The sequence below is a fragment of the Seriola lalandi genome, unplaced genomic scaffold (genome assembly GCF_002814215.2).
Source record: "Seriola lalandi dorsalis isolate HSWRI2012SDOR001 ecotype SW California unplaced genomic scaffold, Sedor1 jcf7180002049656, whole genome shotgun sequence".
In the NCBI taxonomy this organism is placed as follows: domain Eukaryota; kingdom Metazoa; phylum Chordata; class Actinopteri; order Carangiformes; family Carangidae; genus Seriola; species Seriola lalandi.
The window spans coordinates 24,435-45,741 of record NW_019520209.1 but is presented as its reverse complement, the minus strand read 5'-3'; the positions used below and the strand labels follow the sequence as shown (position 1 = coordinate 45,741).

Below are 21,307 nucleotides of genomic sequence, written 5' to 3'. Positions count from 1 at the left end.
CTCGAAAGTGATTCTCCATCATTGTGAATTCAGCAGCGCTCTCTTTCTGCTGGGAAAATAGCTTCCTTCTTCTGTTCAGGCAATAACTTCAATAACTGGCTGTGAGTTCCCAGACAAGTGCCATTTAAATCAAAGCGTGTAGCAGGAGCAATCTACACTGCATTGGTATTGATGGCTGGAAACTTTTATTTGACAAATATTTGTATATAAATTCAACACTGCTCAGAACACTTGCACTCACCAATGTTTATGCAAACTCTGGCCTAGAGCAGAAATTATGTTTTAAAATCAGTGACTTAAAGTCCCATCAGCCAGCCCACTTGGAACAGTTACATTAATATATGAATATAGAGTATGTACAGTTACAGTTTGACATCAAGGCTAGCATGCAGCCTGTATAAAGAGAGATTTGAAAATATTCTCTTTTCAGAAGAAATTAAATCAAAGTCAACAGGTGGATCCTGGTGTGGAGGTGGAGCACACCGAATGTACAGTATGTTACTCCATGACAAAAAATAGTCTCTAGCAAATGCACTGTATGAGTAAATAGAGCATGTTGGTACAATTAAATGCAATGTTGATTAATGTGTGGTTAAAAAGAAAGGAGGAGATTACTTGGCCGTTTTATAAAGACAAAAATATACATTTTTGACCAGTTTTGCAGATTCCAGAAGGAATCTGTGAGCTTGGTGGTGAGCTCCACTCAGAGGAACCCGGAAAATAGTGAGAGACAGACTAATTCATTGCTGGTTTTTGTCTTTTCCTGGGATTTGTTGACAGTAAGAAAGCTATAGAATTGTGCCAGCTTAATCTTTCTAATAGACTGTGGTATTTCAAAGAGTGTCTCAAAGGCTTTGCTTAATTTTTTTTTTTTTACTTTAACATTGATTTAAACAAGTACCCATCATGTCAAAGCGTCACCACCTCTACCAAGCTCACTGAGAATCAACACCATCTCTTCAGGCCCATGAAAATGTCAGCCATCCTCAGTGCATCTTTTTGTGTGCATGGTTAAATCCCAACGTCTCTCACCAACCTTCCAATATTAAGAGATAACTTTGAGTTCTCACCTGTACTTGATCTGTTGCCACGAAATGACAATGGAGGTAGTTTCTAGATTAAAGAGTATGTCTGGTGTTATTTTGGCTCTTTATTATTATCAGTTAAGCTAAGCAAACAATAACTGTAACTTGTGATCACTACCACAGTTTATCTTGAAGTATCTCCACCACCACTGTATTTTTTTCCATCTCTGGGAGTAGCTCCTTGTCAATCAAACCTCATGTTCAGCCACAAGCACACGTTTACTCCGCTTTGGTGTAAACTACACTCGGTGGAGTTATTTGGCACTGAGGGATAAGCTATATCAGGCTGTCAACAAACAGAAGTTGTCAATGGGATAAATTCAGTTGATGGAGTGACTATTGGGGTTACATTCATCAGGCTACAAGAAACAGGACTCACTGAGTCCACTGTAATAGGACAATGATTTGCGACCATGTAAACTATAGAAGATGTTAAGCTGATAGTAAATCAAAGTTTTGTTGGTGACTTTGGTCCAACATTGCTTCATACAGCTTTAAAGAGATCATGAACATATTATTCACATAATAAATTCAATGTGAGATGTGAAACAGAGGTGTGATCGAGTACAGCCACGGGGTGAACGACAACTGAGTATTTGCTTATAAGTTGGCTGTAACCTTCCTCTCCATCCATCTGAAGGCGAGCTTGCTCAAGCTGTTTCATAAAATTCCATCATTTACCATCTGCAGCTGAACATTGGTCAGCAGGGAAAATGGCTGAAAGAGTCAGTGATGCAAGGAGCTATAATCTGTTCCCAAGCTACCCTGTTGTTTGTTTTGAAAAGAGAGAAATGGAGAGGGAGGGAAAAAAAGGAAAAGACACCAAAGAAACAAATGGACCCATCTCCTTCCTAAAGTGTTGCTTTTCCAGCTCATTTATCAAAGGCAGAAGAAGAATTCTTTTTGATTGGCTGATTACCAGAAGCATTCATCACTGGCCGGCGTATCCCCACCAATTTGACACTGCCATTTTGGATAATTTGTTAAGAATGACAAAGAGGTCATTGTTGCCTTGGCTTCTCTTTGACCTTTTTAATATTAGAAAATTAATTTTCTATCTGAAACAAATGTATTAGGTCCTGTCACAGCACCTAGATGAATTTTGCTCCTTGAAATCCTCCGTAATGCCCTCCTTCTGTGACTTCTACAGCCCTACACTAAAGTCTCTCTCTTTCTCTGTCTCTCTTTTCTTTGTTCAACAGTCAGATCTGCCTCACGTGTGAAGCCGAGGATGTGTGTGTGCGTCTGTGCTTTGTGTGTATTTGTGTCTTTTTCTCTGCCTCCCTGTCTTCTCCCTCCTCCCTCTGTGTGCGTTAAAATGTCCTTTGGTGTCAGCCAACCATTTCTGATCCATTTCTGAGATTTACGGCCAATTTTTCCCCATCATCCCTGCGTCGTTTCAATCCCTCCATCATCCCTCTCTTTATTCTCCCTCCGTTGGAAGCTGAATTGTCTGCTTTTCACAGGAAGATACAGATGAAGCTCTCACACTGGCAATTTTTATGCTCTTTTTTCAACTTAGTTCAATTTTTTTTTTTACATATTTCAAATTATTTTTTCAATACCTCCGTGCTCTCTCTTTTTCGCTGTCTTTTCATATCACCTCTTTTTGTCTCTACCCATTAGCCTCCTTTTCTTCTTCTTTTCCTTTTTCTCCTGGCAGGCCCTACCAACAGATGTGGCAGCTTATGTGGCACTAACAGGCCCGAAGCAGAGGGCTGCCTGTGCCCGTTCAGCCTGATTACAAGTCACCTCTGTGTTCATAAACAGACAAATACCGCCATCAATTTGAGAACACATTGCAGACTGAGGGGGAGAGGGCAAGGGAGGGGGGAGAAAATCAGAGAGACTGAGACAGACGGAGGCAGAGTTTTGTGTCATTTACTCTCGTCCATGAAGCAGGTCATGCCATCTGCCATGTTCTGTCACTGCTACATCATTAGAGGGTCACTGACCATGTGGCCCCGTGACCTGAATTGGCTTCTCTAACTAATGAAATTTTAGATGGAGTTTTACAGTCTATAAGTGATATGACTTTTTCTTTTCATCCTTTTCATGAGGAAAAGTTTGAGTCAGTATGAATATTTGATGCTGACTCCGTTCCACAAATTTATACCTAGGTGGTTCCAGAGGAGACATAGAAACGGGAATAGATTAGTATTATACCTTGCTCAAGGGCACCTAATTGGTCAAAGGGAAATGAGAGTTTTTCACACTTTCACAACCCAGATTTTACCAGTTGACTTGGGGCTGGAATTGACTGTCCACTAAACCCCTCATCTGGACAGATTGTCCAGTCATAGCCTAGTAAGTAGGCATGGCAGGTCAAGCAAGGTCAGGCTTTGAATTTGTTGAAGCAGTGTGTAATGGGCTTTAATAAAAGTGATACTTTTGTAGATAAAGAGTTGAGATGGTGGTTTCTTTTTTGACCCTCTCTAAAACCAGAAACACAAAAGCTGAATTGTAAGAAATTAAATCAGCTGCAAACATTAGCATGTCCACTTAAATCGCTTAACAAGGTGTACTATCTCCTCACTGTGTGAGAGCCAGTCCTGAATGCTGTCAGAGTGTATAGGCTAGCATTAATTCTCTGCTCTGCTCTGTTGAATTTGGGGTTTTACTGGGGTTTTACACTCCAGCAATCCCAGCCAAATTTGTTATCCGAGACATCAACATTCGCCAGACACACTGGTTAGTCCTCATCCTAAAAGCTCCTGCTCATGTAACGTTAAAAAATGAGAAAATACGAAGAATAAAGCATACATCTATCCTCTTGCCTGTCCAAGTATGTAAACTTTAAAAAGAAGATAAACAGCATTATGATATCATGAAACAATAGTCTGATCTTACATTTTTACGAGCCTATCCTCCCAAGAAGTAATTTGCAAAGAAGGAAGTCAGGTGACAGTATTAGAGAATATCAAACTCTATTTATGCACAAGGTCGGGGTGGACAGGGTCTACGAAATTTGGACTTTAATACTAGAGACTGTTGTTTATTTCCTGTTTCCAACAATCAACACGTTGTTGTTCGCTGTCGTTGTTTTTTTTTTAGCATGACCATGATCATTCCCAAACCTTAACCAAGGGTTTTTAAGTTTAACCATGATGACAGAGCTCTCCTGACCAAGGGAAGTAGGTTTCACAAGGTTTTCCTAACCTTAACAAAGTAGCCTACTTGTTTTAACCCAAACCATGATCTTTACCTAAACCTAACCTTTGTGCCTTAACCTAAACAAATCATAAAATGGACTTCATTTTTTGTTGTTTTGGAAGGCACACACAAGTGTTGTTGTCCTGCAGATAGGGCCATCAGATCAGAGAAAGCTTCTCTGAGTCATTCTACAGGGCATGGACAATAGTTATCACACTTAAGTCTAAGTAGCTTAACCCTGGAATACAAGAGCAATGCTGTTTCTTAATTTCCATCCTCCTACATACATCATTAGCTAGTAAGGATGCTGACTTTTCACCCGGGGCATTTAGTCAGTAAGACCCCTCATAAAAGGTTCTCCTTTTAAAATGAATCAGCTATAAATCTCAGTGTTACAGCGTAAAAAGTCAGCTGGAGACGGTGTTTTCAACTAATTCATGAAGCTAACATTAGCTTAATTAGCTAGCTAGCCTCAGCTGATAAAATCTGCTTGCGAGTTGTCATTGTTAGCTGACTAAACTGTCGCCAGCTAGAATTGAGAAGCCTGCCTTTTTGTACCTCGGTCTGAAATCAAAGACCCACAAGAAATCTGACACTGTTATCGCTGTAAATTTCATATGTGCCTTGCAAGGACAAAAACGGCTAAACAGATGTAGCAACAGTAGGTAAGGGTCCATTCTTTTCCAACCTCTAGGATATTGCTGTCCACGTCGAAGCTCAGATGGATCTTGAAATCCCATGTCAAAGCTCCCACAGGTATTATAGGCAACATTTTAATGTTGAATAATATGCATTATGCAGGTTGTAAGTTCAACTTTTTTTCTCCTGAACAAGCAGCAGTTTCCCTTCTTCTCAAAAGGTATGCTCCTGCTGATGCCAAGAGCTTTATTCAGGAGCTTGTAATCCTGCTTCAATCAGCTTCTTTTCCTTTCCGTGTAAAGATAAGCCCGGCATTTACGGCCCTCACGCACCCCCGCACCCTGCTCTAATTAATATGCAGGAGATAAGTACTTGTCTGACAAAATTCATTCATTTGACCTTCTAGGTTTTACACTAAACTGTTTGCGGCCGCTGCAAGTTCACCACAAGTTGAGAGTTCCCTGGAGTTTCTGCAGCGAGATGGGGCTTTTGTTTCTCTGTGAGAGGTTTAATTTGGACAGCTCGCTCTCCCCCTCTGTTTCTCTCTCTCACTCTCTCAAATTGTCTTCTGACTTTCATTCGGCAGTCTCTGTTTCTTAATTGCCCCTAATTGCTTAATTACAATTTCAAATGAACAATTCTGGAGGTCAGAGCGGGTTGTTAATTGAAGCATCAATCACAGTGGTGGGGCCTTCAGAACCATCTCAGTCTGATTGACAGGGCATTAACTGAGTATTGTAGTAAGCCTGGACATGACATTGTGGGGGCTCCATGGCTGTTTTACTGTTACTGCTGCTACTGCTACTGCTACTGTCCTTCACATGATGCCGTGAAGGAGAAACCTTCTGGGTTTCAATCATGACAAGGACAGACTGAGGTGGATCTGTGTTGGACTGGTGGATTTGTCTGTTGCCCACATGAGCCACTGTATGGGCTGTTTTCATGTTTAGGGAAGGCATTGATATTTGAACAAAACAACAAAAGAAATATACCCCTCCCTTTAGTGCTCCCTCAAAGGCTCTGCCTCCCAAATTCATGGACACACAATGCCAAAGCACCGACACAATGGTGGTATCCATAGCGTCTTATGCGGTGTGGAAGTGGATACTCTTTCTCATAGCTGAAGAAAAAACAAACCTATAAAACATCATGAAACCAATGACATGCACACAAACACAGCACCATAAACCCAGCAGAGTAAGAGAGTTAGTTGTATACAAAAGTGAAGTGACAGAGGAGAAGACTGCAGGTTTGCAGCTAAGCTAATAAGGAAGGTAACGTTACCTGTCATAGCATTTCAAACTTTGCATCTAACCAAACAAATCCACTGTCCTAGCAAATGTTTTTAGGTCTTTCTGGTCATAAAAGTTTTGCACATTAAACAGATAAATAGCATGATACAGAGCAAACAACTAGACAGCAAACTGCGGCTGCAGTCACTGCTTTAAAGATAACATGCAGAGAAGAGGAGGCAGTTTCCCCTAACCAGCACACCAGATGCATACTCAACTGTTCTGCTACCATAGCCAAAATCACACCAACAGCATATCTTGAGAAACTGGAAAGTCAGCTGAATGTCCATGGGCAAGTAATTTAATGATACTGAACACACACATATGACACCAGAACCTGCTTGCTAACTAACCAGTAGGTGTTAGCTATCACAAACATTAGCAAACGAGATCCAGACCTATTCGCAAAGCTGTTACCCACCTGTAAAGCAGAAACAGAGCAGACTCCACATCCGTCTTCGTGCCTTTCAACTCACTGAGGTCTCTCCATCATAGTTGGACTGGCCATTGTGACTACTGGGACAAATCCCAGTTGGCTACCGTAGCAAGAGCAGTGCCATGTCGGTCAGCCAGTGTACCAAAACATCCATAAAGTTTTTAAAGTTTTTACCGGTCTCATCAGCCTCTGTCACGGTCATCTCTGTGTGCCTGTCATTTGAGGTGCGGGCCTGTCGCAGTGAATAAGTCCAGGTCTGAATTTATTTCACAGTCCAGCTGTGCAGTCTCCACCACTGGAAAGCCTTTGCCTGATCATAGTATTTCTTTTTCAATTTTTGTTCCTCTGACCCTCTCCTCTTTAGCTGTTTCTCAGCTATCTCTAATCTCCTAATCAATCCTGTTCAAAACTCCAAATGGTCTGGCAGTGACAGAAAGGTAGACTGCTCCTTCTCCTTCCCCTGGTAATCCTTAAATTGGCACTATCTGTTAGCATGTAGCAGATTTACCATTTCCTGCTCCCACTGCCCCCTTGCGCCCATCTCTCCTCTTCTCTGTTCCTTGCCCCTTGTCCTGTGCACAAGCACGAACGCCCCCTGTTGATGATTGGCTGAAATGGCTCAGTGTGAGCCCCTTCGTTTATTTCCCATTTACAGAGAACAGAACGGTCAGCTAGCAGACCATGTGGAGATATTAACTGAATTTGATAAAAAAAAGTGTATTAGATTACAATCATATACCTTAAAAAATTATAATAGTAGGCTAATGTTTCACACCTTTGAAGTCACAGTTTGGGAAAAGTCCTTTCCCGTTTCAACATGACATTGTACCCTTACATCCTTATAGCAAGGGCCATAAAGAAATGGTTTTCTGAGCAGTAATCATTCAGTCTATATAAAATGTCAGAATAATATCACATCATAATTTCCCATAGCCCAATGTAATGTTTGCAAATGTCTTGTTTCTTGTCAAATATTCATAGATGGACTTTTGATATCAGCAATTATTAAAATGCAGATTCTTTTTTTGGTTCATTAATTATAATGTTTTTGTTCTGTATTTCTTTTTAGTCTTAAACACCTTAATATGTATGACAGTGTTGTCGAGCCACAAAATGTTCTCAAATGCATTGAAAAGCCGTAGCTACATTTGACACCCCAATACTTTTTATTCTTTTTCATAATTTGCTTCAGCTACTGCACCATTCAATGCTTTAATGTACCAAACATCAAAACAATTATTCAGCTCTTATTTCTGTGCGGTGTGGAAAGGACACGATTGGCCTGCATGGAGCTCTGACTTCGACCCCATCAAACATTGCTAAAAATCAGTGTCTGGCCTCACATGTTCTCTTCTGGTTTAAAGCCAGCAAATTCTTGCAGCCAGGTTCTGAAATCTTGTATAAAGTTTTTCCCAGAGTGCTTTTGTTCAACAATCACAAACCGTGTAATGTGTAATTATTTACACACTTTTGGCAGTGTAGTGTATCAAGCTTCTTGTGATATTGAGATCTACTGAACTTGTTAAAAACTGAGTTAATAAGGAAGACCTGAATCAAAGAGGTCCACTGAATTCACAGATATGTCATTCACATCATTTGCCTGAGTTATTCACTGGGGTTCCATGTAACAGCCAGTTAACCTCTTTGTTACACTCAGTCTGCCACTTTTGATCACCTGCCTGTCCACCCTCCTCCAATTCAACCACCTCTATCTCCTCCCCTTTTTTATCCTTCTCCCACCTCTCAGCCTCCACCTCCTCCAGAGGGAGGAGACCCAGGTAATTATTAGGCCGGTTTGCTTGGTCTAGACCCTGGCTGGTTGGTTGCAACTCCTTCCTCTGTCTGATGGAGCTGGATCTATCTTTCTCACTACCTTCCCTCTCTTCCTATACTCCCCCATCTACCCTCTTGTCTCTTCCAGCTCCCACTCAACCCCACCCTCCACCCCCTCTCCCACACACACACACACACCCACACACACACACCAGCTACCTCACATCACCACCACAGCTCAGTTGGCTGCATTTAGCTTTTTTTTCCCTCTTGCTCTTTTTTTTCTGTTTTGTTTTTCTGTTGTTTCTCCCTCCCTCCTCCCTCCCTCTGTCCCCGTCTCCCCCACCTTCTCCTGCTGCTGTTCCTCTCCTCTGGGGCTCCATCCATCAGGTTGTCGGGGGCTGCTAGCGGCCGACTCCCAGCCACCATATTTCACCGCCAGCCAGCCAAGCAGCTGACAGCACAGCCACCGCCAGGAAATTGCTTTGGCTGTGAGCGGAATTTCAAACACAGGCACACTGCGTCGCCTGGGCCGCCCAAGCACCGCTTCCCTCTCTCTCTCTCTCTCTTTTTTTTTCTTTCTCTCTCTTCTGTCAATCTCTCTACACCTTTTCTACACATATCTCTGTCTCTCTCTATCTATCTATCTCTCTTTTTCCCTTTGTGTTTGTCTTTATGTACTTATTTCCTCCCTTTCTTTCTCTTTGTACCCCCATCTTTATATGTTTTTCCTGTTTGCTCTTCCCTGCCCCTCTCTGTCTCTTCACACACACACACACACACACACACACACACGCACACACACACACACACACACACCATATGCATCATTCTCTCTCTCTCTTTGTGTTTTGTCCGTCTTTGTCTGATTTTGTTGTTCACTCCCCCTCCACTTCTTCCCCCACTATCTCTCCTTCTCCTTTACTATCCTTCATTCTTCCCTTCCTCCACTCCTCTTTACAACCCACAGGGAACAAGGTGTGGTGCTGAATGTGGAATGAGCGGAAAGAGAGGGAGGGAGGGAGGGAGGAAAGGAGATAAAGAAGAGGAAGAAGAGAGGGAGAAGGGTGAAAACCTGGAGAATAAGAATGGAGTGATAAGACAGAGAGAGGAGGCAGAGTGGAGGGATGCTGGTTGGGACTATTCCTGAGTTAAGGGTCAGAGTGTGTGTGTGTGTGTGTGTGTGTGTGTGTGTGTGTGTGTATTTGTGTGAGGGGTAGGTGGTATGGTTTCGTGGGGACTTAAATTCCTGCCCTTCTCAGAAACAGTATAAGACTGTTGGAGTGAGAATGTTTTTGCCAAGCAAGGTTGATTTTGCCAGTCTTCATGTCCTGCATGGTTTAGGGGCGAAGAAATACAACAGATTTTTTTGTTAAAGATTAAACTGCATACACTGTGTATAGTCATGAATGTTGACTAGGATAAGACCTTTACTGAATTGGAAACTATGTAAGATTAAATCTCCTGAACTAGTGGAATTTCTTGCCTTCGTAATGTGTTTGAGACCATCAGTTGTGTTGTGTCATGGTAGTGTTGGTATGCAGTAAACAGTTCTATAGGACAACTGTACTAATCCATATTATGTCAAGAGCTGCTCAACTAAGTAGAAACAACAGTCTATTCTACATGAAGGTCAGTCATTCTCCAAAATTGCAGAGACTTTGAATGTATCTTCAAGTGCAGCTGCAAACACCATCAAATGCTCTGAAACCGGCTCTCATGACCAAATTTGAGATTTTTGGTTTCAACCGCTGTGTCTTTGTGAGAAGCAGAAAAAATGGCATGTGTGGAGGAGTTGTGATGGTGTTGGGCTCCTTTGTACATTTTATTGTGAGACAGTGTGTCCATTGACAGGGCCCTCAAAATCAAGTGAAATTAGTTTACTGTTGGAATGACGTTTTTGATGAAGTTTGAAAGATGATGATGAAGTTAATTTACTTCCATATGCTATGTGAACACACAACATGCTTAAACCCACTTTGAATTACTCTGTTGTATAGACTTGGTTGCACTGAGTTGATGAGTGAGTGTGGGACAGCCTGTGTTACGTGGCATCTGGATTTTACATGGACTCCGATGAGCTTAACACATTTCACCTTCACCCTATCAGTGTACAATCCCATCAGTTAAATCTCTCAAGCAAACTTAGCCTTTCCTCCAGTGGTTTTGTAAAATCAACATATTTGTCCAAAACTGACCTTTATGAGCATTAAAGTCCTACATCTGCTGAGGGTTATAATTAGAGGTTAGTGAATAAGTCAAGTCAATATGAAGTCAATATTCACCTGAATAATAAGCATGGGGTATGTGATGAATCTGTGTGGGTGTGTATGTGTGCATGTCTGTCCACCATATCCACCTCAACGTCCATGTACTGTATGTATTGTTGGTGTGTCCTTCAGGAAGACAGTCTGATTGAAGTCATGTGCGGGTGGCTGGCTCCTTTCAGGTATGAGTGTATTCTCAGTTCGCACTGTCTGGAGGGTCTGTAGTCATCCCATGGGTGGAGACCTCTCCCGCGGACAGTCTCCCTAGAGCAAAGACAGGCCTTACACCCCTTACTCTCAGGGGAGAATCTCTTATGTGCACTGTTGCTCACAGTTTCAGAAAAATATCCCATCTTCCTCTCTAACCTGCTGTTTTTTATCCTCTCTCTGTTTCTCTGTCCCTCTATTTTCTTTCACTCTCCTCCCTCTTTTCCTCCATCAGAGGGTGAGTTTGGAGTTCTACATTGATGTTCATGCCCACTCCACCATGCTGAATGGCTTCATGTACGGCAATGTGTTTGAGGACGAGGAGCGTGTCCAGAGACAGGCTGTCTTCCCCAGACTGCTGTGCCAAAATGCACCCGACTTCTCCTTCGTAAGTCACACAAACAGACGCGCACATACACACCAGACAGGCGGGCTAAAGAGCGGAATGTCACCAGCTTCAATCCCGAGGCATGAAATAGCCCTATCTCAGCAACTGCTGGTGAGATAGTGTTCAGCCGGGCACTTAATTGCCAACTGCTGCACTTTTACTGCCACGAAAGTGAAGACCTTGGTTGCAGTGGGCATCTCCCAGGTGTAAATATGTGTAAGGGTTAGGGTTGCAATATGTGTAACTGCATGCATTTGAAGCAAGGTGTTGAAACACCTGCTTCGTTAATTTTAAGGTTAGGAATAAAAACACACACACAGACTACATTGTACTCTATGTATTAATTAGCAACACATTATGAACCCAGCAGACACATACTCACATGTAAGTTGTTTACACATGACCACACATGCACAAGAGGTTTTAAATTATTTGTCAGGATAGGTGTGCAGAGGAAAGGGGCATGTGTGCACAAAGATTCTCACCTTGACCACGAAAGAGAGGAGATGAGGGTAGTGTAGAAGAAGAGTATATGAATCTTTATAAACATTTTTGGGAAAATTCAGGAAAAGTAACTTATAACAGAATACAGAATAAATGCTGAAACACATATCTATTGATTTAAACTTTATGTGTTATATGCATGTTAAAATGTATGAACTATGTAAAAAAAATACAGCAAGCAGTCAGTATTAGATATGGAAAATGTTGGTGTGCCAAAACAGCAGCAGCAATGGCAGAAAGACCCCCCTCAAAATAAATAATAATGTATATAAATTCTGTACATAACACAAATTTTTACTAGTTGAAAACAATGTATAGGTCATGACAAAGCACAGGATTGTAAAAGTAGGCCAGGATATTCTGTATGAGCAATGCAGGTGCATGTCTTAGTTGGTATATTTGGACAGGAAGGTTTGTGTAGACTGAGGTCGGTGAGGAGTGGAAAACCAAGGAGGAAATTAAAGTATTGGAAATTAATGGAGGAAAGAAACACTGAACAGAAGAGCATGTAGGAGGAAACATCCACTCACTGACTGTCATGCACCTCCGTTCAGCCATGCATGCATAATCTACTGTATTAACACCTTTTCATACAGGTACATTATCCACCAAACTGTTCTCTCTCAGCCTTGTGTCACTTTCACCGACCTTCATTTTCTCACTGATGGTGACATTTCATAGCAGAGCCACTTACACACACCATAAAGAGTAACCTTTATTTCCCATTGATACTCAATGGCCAGTGTGCCAACCTGGACACAGGGAGAAGCTAGACAGGTGGATGTTCCCCCACACATGTATGGAAATGTCACTGATTGTCACTGTCCATACAGTATCCAGTGTTATGAAGGACAAGTAAAACGCTATTTCAGGAGAATTTCTCTCTCTCTCTCGCCCTCTCTCTCTCTATCTCTCTCTCTCTCTGTATTGCTTGTGTGACAGCTGGCCCAGGGGTCATCTCCCTTACTGTGCTTTGTCCCTCTGCCCATTCAGCACTACCTAAAGCCCAGTGCAGCTGCAGCAGCAGCACAACACAATCATGGCAAACTCCCACTGGTGGCTGCCAAGTCTGCACTTCAGCAAGGCAACTCTCACTGCAGCAGAGTGGAGTGACAGTGAATGGAAACTTTTTCCACACTCTTCCCAAGACAGCATTGTATTTGTGTAATATAGCTGACACACTCAAACCCAAAATAGACTGGATCTTTTTTTTCTGCTATAGCCATTTACAACCGAGCTTTGTAATGACATTGTACAAAGTGAATCTGTTAAAATAAGCTGCCCTTCATAATTTCTCCCAGCTTTTCCAGAGGCCTACTACTGCAAGTTACAGAGAAACAAATCACTGGACATTAATGCGTTTTCACTGATGAGACCTGTCAGACGATACTGACTGTGGCCGCTTTGTCTCTTGATTTATCAACAAGCAAATACACTCTAATGCCTGTCACTGCAACACCAACAGACAGTCAGGCGTAAGTCAAATCAAATTGTGAGTCAAATATTTATCATACAAATGGTTTCTGTGCAGATGTTAATGGTTTATTATTGATAATTTAATAGAAGGTTTGCTTTAATTCAGCTTGTCAAAAGCCATTTCACTTATTACATGGTTGGGTTTCATATGACTGACTCAAGACGCTTCAGTATATGCAGTATATACCGTTAATAATGATAATTATAGTAATGAACTTTAGGCACACTACTCAACCATGCTGCTAATGTATTTAAACAAAAACATGATGAGATTAACATTGCACTTCTCTTTACATGATACTGATCCTGTAATCCTTCACATTTGACCTGTTTATCTTAAACAGAGTAGCTTTCCCAACTGAAATTTTTCTACATACAATCCTTTCAGAAATCTTTAAAACGTCAATAACAGATTTTTTTCCACTTGGCGGCAGCAGAAACAAGCAGTGAATACAACATGGATATATTATCACCGCTTAATGTAAGTTGATGATGATGAATGTAGGCCCAACATTCACTCTCCTTTTAGCTGTTTTTTTTGGTCTCTACCAACTTATGAGGGACATATGTGCGCCTTTAGCTACCAAATGCTTTAAATGGTAACATCATGTGTCTGCTGTCTGGAGTTGGGAAGAGCAGGTTTATCAGGTTTTCCAGTGAAAACAACACTGATGAGAGTGAAAGGGACGAACCAAAGTTGTAAAGCTGTGGGCTTGAAAACCAAAACAATGAGCTGTAAAACATTCTCACACTTTGTACACTTGAGGGGAATTGCAGAGTTTGATGATAATTCTCTGTGGATTCGTCACGTGTTACACCTTTCACATTACATACAGGATGGCCATTTGATTCATTATTACAAAAATATTGATTATGGCTGCTTTAAAACACCACAGCAGTAAATGATTTACCACAGATGATCATTTATTAAACAAAGCTGTTTTCTCATGTTTACCTATCACTCTGCTTCATAGATGACGTCTCACCAGCTCTTATTTTGAAGAGGCTGACTCCATCACCATATAAACACTCACTCACAGGATTTGCCCAACACAAGAGTTTCTTTGTGATTTTACAGAAGTTTGCAGTATCAGACCATTTTCCACCACAAAGTACAGCTGTGCAGTGTGGACTTTTTTAAGTACAGTGATGTGTAAACTGGGACACCAGAACACAAAAGCAATATGATTTTTCTCTCTTTTACTGCAAGTGTTTGTGTTTGAGAAATAATATGCCATTCAAGGACTCAGGACTTTGGAAAACATTTTATATTGGAAATGCCCAGCTGGCAAACTTTGGACAGCTACTGGTACATTTTGAAAAGTAAACTTTATAGTGGTATTAAGGATGTAGAGGTAGGAGTTATTAAAATTATGTGACATAGTTGGGGCTAACGACCTCCATAGGGAAATTCTGTAGACTTTAGTGTATTGCTCAAAGATGCTTTAACGTGGATGTTTTGCTGACACAAAGATTTGAGGCCAAATCTTCTGACTGAACTGTCATCTTTCCACCAGTTCACCTCAATGTCTCACATGTGAGTTGTTTTCCTATGTATTCCTCTAGTCCAACACGTCCTTTAACCGGGATGTGGTGAAGGCCGGTACAGGTAGACGTTTCCTTGGTGGTCTTCTTGACGACACGTCCTACTGCTACACTCTGGAGGTGTCCTTCTACAGCTACATGACAGCTGGCAGCAACGCGCCTGTACCCTACACTGAGGAGACATGTATCCTTCAATATACGTGATCTTAGTGCGTGCGTGCGTGTGTGTAGAAGGAAAATTCATGGTTCAGCGTGTAAAAAACAGTAGTCTCTTCTGTCTTTCTTAGTTTCCTCTCTCTCCTTGTTTCACACACACACACACACACACACACACACGCACGCACACACTCTGAATTTACCTAAACCTAATTCTAAACCTTACCTTTAAGGTACCCTTGAAGATACACAAGAAAGTGAGGCCAAAATGTTGTCACTCTGTTAGTAAAATACTTGTTTTTGGTCCTCACTATGTAGCATTTACAAGTACAGGCACACATACACTGTTCCTGCAGTAACAATCTCCCACTGAAATCAAGGATCATTGGATCATTGGAGTCATTATTTTAATATTTGGTTGTGAGTGTGTGCACATGTGTGAGTGTGTGCACGTGTTGTACGTCAGGTCATGTGTACTCACTAGAAAAGCATGTTGCTCTTTTGTTGCCTCTTGTTGCAACAGATGTGCAGTGACAGAATAGGGATGTGATAGCTGCGTCTATTGATTTCATTTACAAAGGAGAGAGGAGAAAGGGGCTTGTGTTGGCATATGTAGTGATGTGTGTGTGCGCAGTCGAGGCTTTGATTGCAATAAACAATAGAACAATGGAACAAACATGATTCCTGTCAACTGCAATCATGCACGCACACAAACACGTGCGCACACACGCAAACATGCGCACACAAACGCACGCACACACACACACACATACACACACACACACACACACATACACACACACACACACGTAGACATTCGTCACAGGAACCAAAGGTCACAGGTGCCTTAATGGAGCCAGATGGGAGGAAGTTTTCCTTCAGCTGACCTTCTCTGGGCTGAAGAGCTCCTGAGAGCTGGCCGATGGCAGTTTGATCTTACTGATAGAGTGAGTGAGAAGAGGGAAAAAGAGAGATTTAAAGAGAGCGATAAGGACCCTACATATGAAAAGTATGTGCTCCCCTACACATCCTCTGCAGGTGGAGGGGAGGGTGGATATAGATGTAGCCCTAGTGCCCTCTAGTGTCAAGAGCTGGCGCAATCTTACTCGCGATAGACGTGGTTATTTCCAATTCATACCAGCATATAAAATTTGTGACATTCAAGTCACTTCCACATATTGATAAGTGTGTGTGTGTGTGCGTGTGTGTGCGTTCTCTACACCTTCTCATTACTTCAATGCTTCTCACAGAAACAATTCAGGTCTTTAAATTACAGCTGTGATTCCAAGATGGAAATACAGACATGTACATGCACATGGGGAACCACCACAGCCACAACAAAGTAGTTAGCCTAACATTGGGGAGACAGGTATCTGGCTTTTATGCTAAACAAACACGACATAGCAAATTCCACATGGTGTTTTCATTTGAGTAGGTGGCACTGGGCTCGAAGCAAGATAAGCAATATGGAGCCTCCGTGTGTGTCTAGAGGGGACATTTCTCCTGAAGGTCAAACTGGGAGAGAACTCAGCTCTGGTGGGATGGTGGGAGGACGTTTTTTTTTTTTTTGTTTTCCAAATGTGTGTGTGTGTGTGTGTGTGTGTGTGTGTGTGTGTGTGTGTTTCCTTTTGAGAAGGGGGTACAAGGAGGAGGGGCTCCGCAGGGTGGGCATGCAGCACAGGGACTTGGTGTAGAGTGGAGATTGGGGTCAGGCAGGTTGAAGGAACCAACCATGTCGCTTTTTACGCCCCAGCAGTCAGCTCGATGGAGCGTGCAAATCATCAACAGAGACCTTTAGCATCTCAACGCCCCCTCCCTCCACCTTTCTCACCTGACGCGCACAAACACACACGCACAGGCACGCACGCACGCACGCACAAGTCTTCTAAACTAATACATGACAAATAAATAATAACCTCGGCTTCTAACTCCCACCACCTTCCAAACATGCTGCCCTTGCCCTTTCATCTTTTCCTGTTTCTCCTTCTCCACTGCTGTGACTTGTAGCTACCAAAATTGAAACCTTAACCTTTCTCACAGCCGAGACTTTTGTCACAGTTTGAAAGTGCTCTGGAAACGGTGTAATGCAGTGTGTGTGTGTGTGTGTGTGTGTGTGTGTGTGTGTGTGTGTGTGTGTGTGTGTGTGTGCGCGCCAGTATTTGTTTTCTGATCTCTCCTCTCCTTTCCTTTTCATCTCATGTCCTCCTCTCTTTGCTGTCCTTTTCTCTCATCTCATCACCCAGAACATAACAGCTCATTATATCATCTAGTCAAGCTGAGAATCCTCTTCTCTGAAACAGCAGGGACAACCTCTATCGTGTGTCTGTCTTCCCTTTGTCCTCTAATCATTTAACACCTCTGTGTGTGTGTGTGTGTGTGTGTGTGTGTGTGTGTGTGTGTGTGTGTGTGTGTGTGTGTGTGTGTGTGTGTGTGCGCCAGGTGAGAAAGGTGAAGGGAAGAGGTGTTGAAATGCTTAAGGCCTCTGTTGTTGATTTGCTGATTGTTGGTCATTTGCATGTGTGCATGTACCCACTCCTTTGTGTATATATATCTCTTTTTTGTGTGAACTAACTGTACATAAAGTTAGTTTCAGGAAGGTTACTTCCAGTCTCACTGTCATCCCACCGTCCAGTACAGTAATTAAAAATTTTGGCCTGTGAATTTTTTCCAGGTTTTTCTATTTTTGTTGTCAGACTGAGTTTTGTGATGGACCTTCCGGTGCACACTGTGAAGTATAAACTGGAAAGTGGAATGGATCAAGGTTGAGAGAATCTGGGATGTTGTTCAAAACTCAGCTTGACACTTTCTATTGTGTGTATGTGTGTGTACAGTATGTGTATTTATGTGAACTTCAGGGGCCTACTTCCCTGGGTTTGTGTGCTTTTTTGTGTTGTGGAGAGACAGTATTCTCTGTGACTTTGAAGAATTATTCAGAAACTTTAAAAGCCATTCAGGCTGTAACACTTCCCTGAAAGATTTAGCTCTTTAGCAGTTGCTTTTTTCTGTCATAGTACAGACGTGCAGATCTTCAACATTTTCAAACTCTGAGAGAAAGAGAAGTGCGATTTTCTTTCGTGTTTGATTCCCGTAAATTTGCTGTTTTCCTTCAGTGGACAGAGCCATGCAGAGGTCCTCTCGTCAAAAGTTGTCACCCACAGTCTAGTCAAGGGCAACAATGTCGGATAATCCTTCAGGAGTGTGTGATGTCAGCGACCGGTCCTTAAGGTGCATGCATGCACACTCACGCGCACGCAATTACACACTTCTCATTCTCTTCATGTGTGTGTGCGTGTCTGTCTGCTAAAGCAGCAACACCCAGGCGTGCACCTCGCCATAACAGTGGGGCTCCACGAATACCAGGGCTGCCAGTTGAACACACTATGCATCAGTTAACTTGACACCCAATGGACAGGCTGTGACAAGTATGCAAATGATATAGCTTGGAGGCAAATATGCTTCACTACCACACATCATACACATCATATCACACAGACATGCACAAATGGATAGGTGCTCACACGTTCAAGCAAGTGCACACACAGACACACATAGACACACGCATTTATACACACAGTTGATTGCGCAAATATTGTTGCTATGCTCACATGAACAGGTGTCCTCACATGAGTACTCACAAAGATGTTCAAACACACACCTCCATTTGTGTTGTGGTAGTCTTTGCATATTCTGATAATGTTGATGTTCATGAAAAGTCTGAGAAAGTTAGGAAAAATCATGCTAGCTAGAAAAGCCAAAATTTTCTGTAGAAATGTGAGTGTGCTCACAGCTGAAGATTTTCCTGGTAAAGCATTCGAAAAAGTAATAATCATATAGTATAGTATAATATAAAGTATAGTTGAAATACTGAACGAGGTTGAAGTGGCATTAAAAGTGGTTGAAATATTCATACCCACCTGTAATAAACAGGTAAATAAATATTTTAGAGTTGAAGGCATTTGAAATGTAATGAACACTGTAATGATCAGTGGTGTTGCAAATCTAAACAGCCTTCTTTGTGTTTTTTGCATCATTATTTTCATGTCATTTTTATTCTTTACCTCTGCTGTCAACGAATTGTATTATAAAAATGAATACCTAAAGCATCAATAATAGTAATAAAACAGGATGTAAAGAGAGGCTTGACACCATAAACCACAGGTACCCATATGAGACGTGTGTGTGTTGTTATGCACTTTTTGTTACATAGTGCTTTTCTTTCTTGAACTTTTATTCACAAAGTCAAGCCTTTCCTAGACAACAAGTGAGTAGAACTCCTGTAAAGAAATATAATTGGAATATAAAAATAGTAGGCTTATTGTGTTTTTAGAGCAGCATAAATCCGTGTCTTGTATTCCTGTTAGTGTACACTGTAAGAAAACAAAAGCCTTTCTCATACTTATCTAATTTTGTTGCTGAAGTTTCGGAGTGTGTCTCCTTGGCAGTGACAGTTCCTCCGGTCAAGGATTCAAATCAGCCACTGTTTGTCCCTTTGGGCAACAGGACGTGAGGTCTTTCATTCTGTTGAATCGTTATTGGGGACAAAAATGTCCCTTTCTGTATTGCTGTTGTTGACTAGCCTCTTAATTAGCATTGATAATTAGTCCTCTATGTGACAGGACCTGTCAGTGGCCTGTATTGATGGCTTGAATGTCCCCTTGCTTGTCTCCTTGTTAACTCCCATCCAATCTTGACAGCATTCTCCGCGTGTCTTGTCCATTTTACCACTGGGGGCCCTTGTTGTCTGATCGTCACCTTGTCTGTCTGTCTGCCAGGACTAGGCACAAGGGACATGATGGTGAAAGCCGCTAAATGCCGTGCTGACAGTAAACAGCTGTGGTAAACAAGTCATGTCCCCATCCCCTTTGTCTCACATGTCCTGTATCTCATCAGCACCTAAGCTGGCATGCCCTTGAGCCATGGCAATGACCTCCTATTGATTAGACAAGACCATTATGTGTGCTGGGATGTTAAAGAATACACCTCACATACCTCTGTGACAGGCAGGCAAGACTCTGACAGGCTTCATACACACACCTCCATGACCTCCGGATAGCTGCATAATGATTACACAATGATCGTTATAATGCCTAGAGATCCAGTGACGTTGATGATACAGTATAAACAATGTTATTAGAATTTGTCCATGTGTTAGTTCAAAGGAGGCTGTCTTGATGTGGACTGACGCACCTGAAGTTTTTCTGAATATTTCCACTACCACCACCTCTGTAAGCTACAGCCCGCCAACTGTTTCCTGGCTCACACACACATAACTTTCTGCTGCAGCAGCAGCCTCGTTCCAGACCCTATGGTTTCCCCCGGCAACAGGCCAGACAGCAGTCAGGGCATCCTCTGCGTCTCCGACCATTCGCCCCATGGATGAAGTTCTCCTTCAGAAGCTGACCGTCCATCACAAAACCTCCTGTAATAGACGGTGAGTCGTGACAAGCCAAGCTGAGAGGCCATCTGCGCACGGTGGGGTCTGGGAGATATTTTTGTCGCTGAGCGTGCCTGGCCAAAGAGCTCAGGACTGGCACGGAGCTCTGCTGATGAAAGAGAACGGAGGAAAACACCAAAACTTTCCTGAGGTCAGAATGAAGATGTCAAGGATACGAGGAGTGTGGCTGTTTGTTTATACAGTATAAAAGGTATATGAGCACGATTCTGAGTGTACTGCATATCAGTGCATCAGCTTCTGACAATCAGCAGTAGATTAGTGACTACCTACATTCAAGCCATTGTCATTTTCAGTCATGTGAGCAGCATGGCTGTAGGGATGGGAATCCCTTTACTCCAGACAACTTTCTCAAACTATTAAGTGGATTTCCATAAATTTTTGTTCATACATTCATGATTAGCAGAGGATGAATGCGAATGGTGGCGCTCTCGAGCCTCACCAACACGTCAGAGTTTTCACTTGTGACAATATCTACTGGATGAAATGTCATGACCAACATCGGTTCAAAATTTTAATTCGTCCGATACTTTGACTACATACTTCAAAAACTAGACAGAAATACCATCAGGCTCAGCTGTTCTGTATTAATAACCATTAGCATGATAACATGCTAAACTGAGACCATTAACAATGAACATGGTAAACATTTTACCTGCTAAACATCAGCATGTTACACAGCAAAATTACAGCTGTGCCACTAGCATGGCAGCAGACTCTTGTTTGTTTAGAATGATTATGCACTAAGATTAACATAAAAGCATAAAAGTAAGGACATAACCTTACTTTGTCCATCTGTAGTTTTATCTCAGTCTAATCAGTATCATCAGCTAGCAGTCTAATGAGGCAGACTGTGAGGCCCCCACACACACACACACACACACACACACACACACACCACACACACACACTCACACTCACAGCAAGTCTGGCC

General features: G+C 42.2%; 1 protein-coding gene across 1 annotated transcript in view; it reads left to right on the top strand.

Moving 5' to 3' along the window:
• LOC111648828 (cytosolic carboxypeptidase 6-like) overlaps positions 1–21,307 on the top strand; it is a 36,916-nt gene that overhangs the window by 12,955 nt on the left and 2,654 nt on the right. Inside the window, exons 6-7 of the mRNA XM_023398553.1 lie at positions 11,088–11,240; positions 14,787–14,949. Of these exons, the coding sequence (XP_023254321.1) occupies positions 11,088–11,240; positions 14,787–14,949 (316 nt within the window). The remainder of the gene's footprint in view (positions 1–11,087; positions 11,241–14,786; positions 14,950–21,307) is intronic.